The sequence below is a fragment of the Charadrius vociferus genome, unplaced genomic scaffold, assembly GCF_000708025.1.
Source record: "Charadrius vociferus isolate BGI_N301 unplaced genomic scaffold, ASM70802v2 scaffold323, whole genome shotgun sequence".
Taxonomy (NCBI): domain Eukaryota; kingdom Metazoa; phylum Chordata; class Aves; order Charadriiformes; family Charadriidae; genus Charadrius; species Charadrius vociferus.
In genome coordinates this window covers 715,985-718,637 of record NW_009647692.1, presented here as the reverse complement: position 1 = coordinate 718,637, position 2,653 = coordinate 715,985, and the positions used below count along the sequence as shown (strand labels likewise).

Here is a 2,653-nt window from a genome sequence, read left to right as displayed (position 1 = left end):
CGTTCCCACGGCCGGTGAGACGCAGAGCCCGGAGCTTGCGCCGTGCAGGGTACGGGTGGGGGGGGGGGGGTGTGTGGGGGTCTCACTTGCCAGAGTATTTATTGGGGGTTTTGGATTGACCAGTCTGGGCCTGTTTGGTTTCCAAGAGAAGGTTTGTTGCTGCTGTTTTTGCTGTTGCTGCTGCTGTTGGTGTGTGCAGACCCCCTCCTGCCGCGGCCCTGCGGCGCAGTTATGGACAGAGTCTCTTCCTCCCATTCCTGGTGAGGGGCAGAGCCAGAGTGCCCAGCACCGGCTGGGGGTGCGGCGTCCCTGCCTTGGAGTGCCTTGGGCTGGCTCGCCTCGTGTCTCCTTTAATCGAACAGGAGATTTCCTTCTTTTCTTTTTCAGTCTGCGGAATTCTTCGAAATGCTGGAAAAAATGCAGGTGAGCAGCAGCGTGCATGCCAGTGACACGGGACGTTCTCCCCCCATCCCCCGGCAGAGATCCCGCAGCACCTCCTACATTCAATGTGCCGGGAGGCCCTGTATGACCGTAACAGGTTTTGAATTGCTGCCGAAGTCCCCAGCGCTGTGGGCGCTGCTGAGAGGGGGCACGGCGGGCGCTTCCCCGTGCAAAACGCCCCAGCGCGCCGGGGGAGAGCAGTGGTTTCGGCAGCATCTTCCTCCGAGGTTATTCCGCATCGCCCCGAGCAGTTTTGCAAAAGGTTTAGGGACAGACGCTCTGAGACGCCGTCCCGTTGCTCCCTGGTAAAGGCAGCGCAGTGCACTGCTGCCCCTCTTTGCACGGACGCGTCCAGCACTGTCTCAGTACCCCTTGGGGAAGGAGAGGTATTCTCTTGTCCCACACTAAAACACATCAGGATGTGCCTGAGGAGGAGTGTCGGGGGACCGGGGTGTCCCCTGGCACGTCCCTTATCCCCGCGGCACGGGCGAGTGCGCGCAGGGTTTGCCGTCCCTGAGCTCCTGCCTGGGCCGGGCGCTGCGAGGCAGCCGGGGCCATCACCACACCACATGCCGTCACCGCGCCACGTGCCGGGGCCGCCGTCCCCGCTGCGCAGGAGGGCAGGGCAGGGGTCTCCCTTCGGGGTCCGTCCTGGAGAAATTAAGGTGACGCCGGCGTGAGATATGGGGCGTTTTGTGTTCGGTGCTATGCCAGCCCCTGGGAAATGATAGTCCCTGCCTCCCATCCAGGCATTTTCAGTGCGGTGTCGCTGTGTCCCTGGTCCTGTCCTGCGACATCCCCGTCACCTGTTTTCGCTGTGTTAGCCGCAAAATAGCTATGTTTCGCCCAGCCCAAACCATGGCATGGGGTCTGTCCTGGCACGCCAGCAGCTCTGCCCCGCTTATCCCGGGCAGAACCCCCCTCCTTTCATGCTACTCGTGTCTGCGCGATTTCCGTGTAGCAGAATGCCCCTGTGGTTTTGTCTGTGTTGTTGAAAACACCTTAATTATTCGATTTATTCTTTTTTGTTCCAAACAGGCACCAAAACTTGAAGAACAGAGGACTGGAAGCCAAAAACATAAGGTTGGTGGATTTTTTTTTTTTCTTGTGTGGATTTCTTCAAGCGTCCCCCCCCTTATCTCAGGGCTTTAATGCGTATAGGCAAAGACAGTCACTCAAAGGACTAAAAAGGATTTAAATGTTATCTAAAGAGAAGGCGCTGATTGAATTGCAAAGATGGGAGAGTGGTGCCTGTAAATCCCTAATCCAGCTTTATGTCCGAACGTGTGTATTTCAGCGGGGAGCTGTGTAGAACGGTCGGGTTCTGCCGCAGAGCCGAGAAGCTTACACCCGTACCGGAGACCCCTTTGGCAAAGGTCTTATCCTGCTGCAGTGCTTTCCTGCGGACCCCGAGTGGGGAGGGGTCCCCGGGCCGTGTCCCCGGGGCTCGCACCCATCGCCGCGCACGGCGGCCTCACCCGACACGAGCGTCGCTCCCCGTCAGCGCCGGGCGCTCGGTGCGGGGCGTGAGGATGGGAGGGACCAGCGCAGCGGGCGGCTGGGAGCGCTCCCCGGGTTGGATGTGCGAGGCTGTGGTTGTAAGGGACAGCTGGTGGGGAACAGATGGTCATACGCGGTGTTTTGATTCCTTTTTTCCAGGAAGACTACATCCCGTACCCCAGCATCGACGAGGTGGGTGCCCTGAGCCACGCTGAACGCCTTCTGGCGCACTCCTTCCCCAAACTGCTGATAACGGGAATTGGTGGAGATCCTGTTTCTGAGAGGAGCCACACAAAGCACATTTCCTCCTCCCCACCTTTGCTGTTGCCGCTTTTGGTCACACGTGCCCTCTTCTAGGAGAGAGAGGTTTCAGAGGGGGGCTGGATTTGTCCCCTGCGGTGCCGGGCCTGGGGGCTGCGGCAGGAGGGGGCAACCGGGGGACAGGGGACAGGGTGACAAGCCCCCGCACCCCACATCCACACCCCAGTCCTGCCCGACCCCTCACAGGCACGTGTCCCCCCCCAGATCCTAGAGAAGGGCAGCCCGTACCCGCTGATCATCCTGCCCCAGTTCGGGGGATACTGGATCGAAGACCCGGAAAACCTCGGCACTCCCACCTCGTCCGACCGCAGCATCTGCGAGGAGGAGGAGGAGAACCTCAGCCCCAGCACCTACGGCTACAAGCTGGAGTGCAAAGGGGAGGCCAGAGCCT

General features: G+C 60.2%; 1 protein-coding gene across 1 annotated transcript in view; it reads left to right on the top strand.

Moving 5' to 3' along the window:
• Positions 1 to 2,653, top strand: part of RAP1GAP2 (RAP1 GTPase activating protein 2) — a 76,676-nt gene that overhangs the window by 57,294 nt on the left and 16,729 nt on the right. Inside the window, 4 exon segments of the mRNA XM_009881472.1 lie at positions 388 to 423; positions 1,480 to 1,524; positions 2,101 to 2,133; positions 2,467 to 2,653. Coding sequence (XP_009879774.1) covers positions 388 to 423; positions 1,480 to 1,524; positions 2,101 to 2,133; positions 2,467 to 2,653 — 301 coding nt within the window.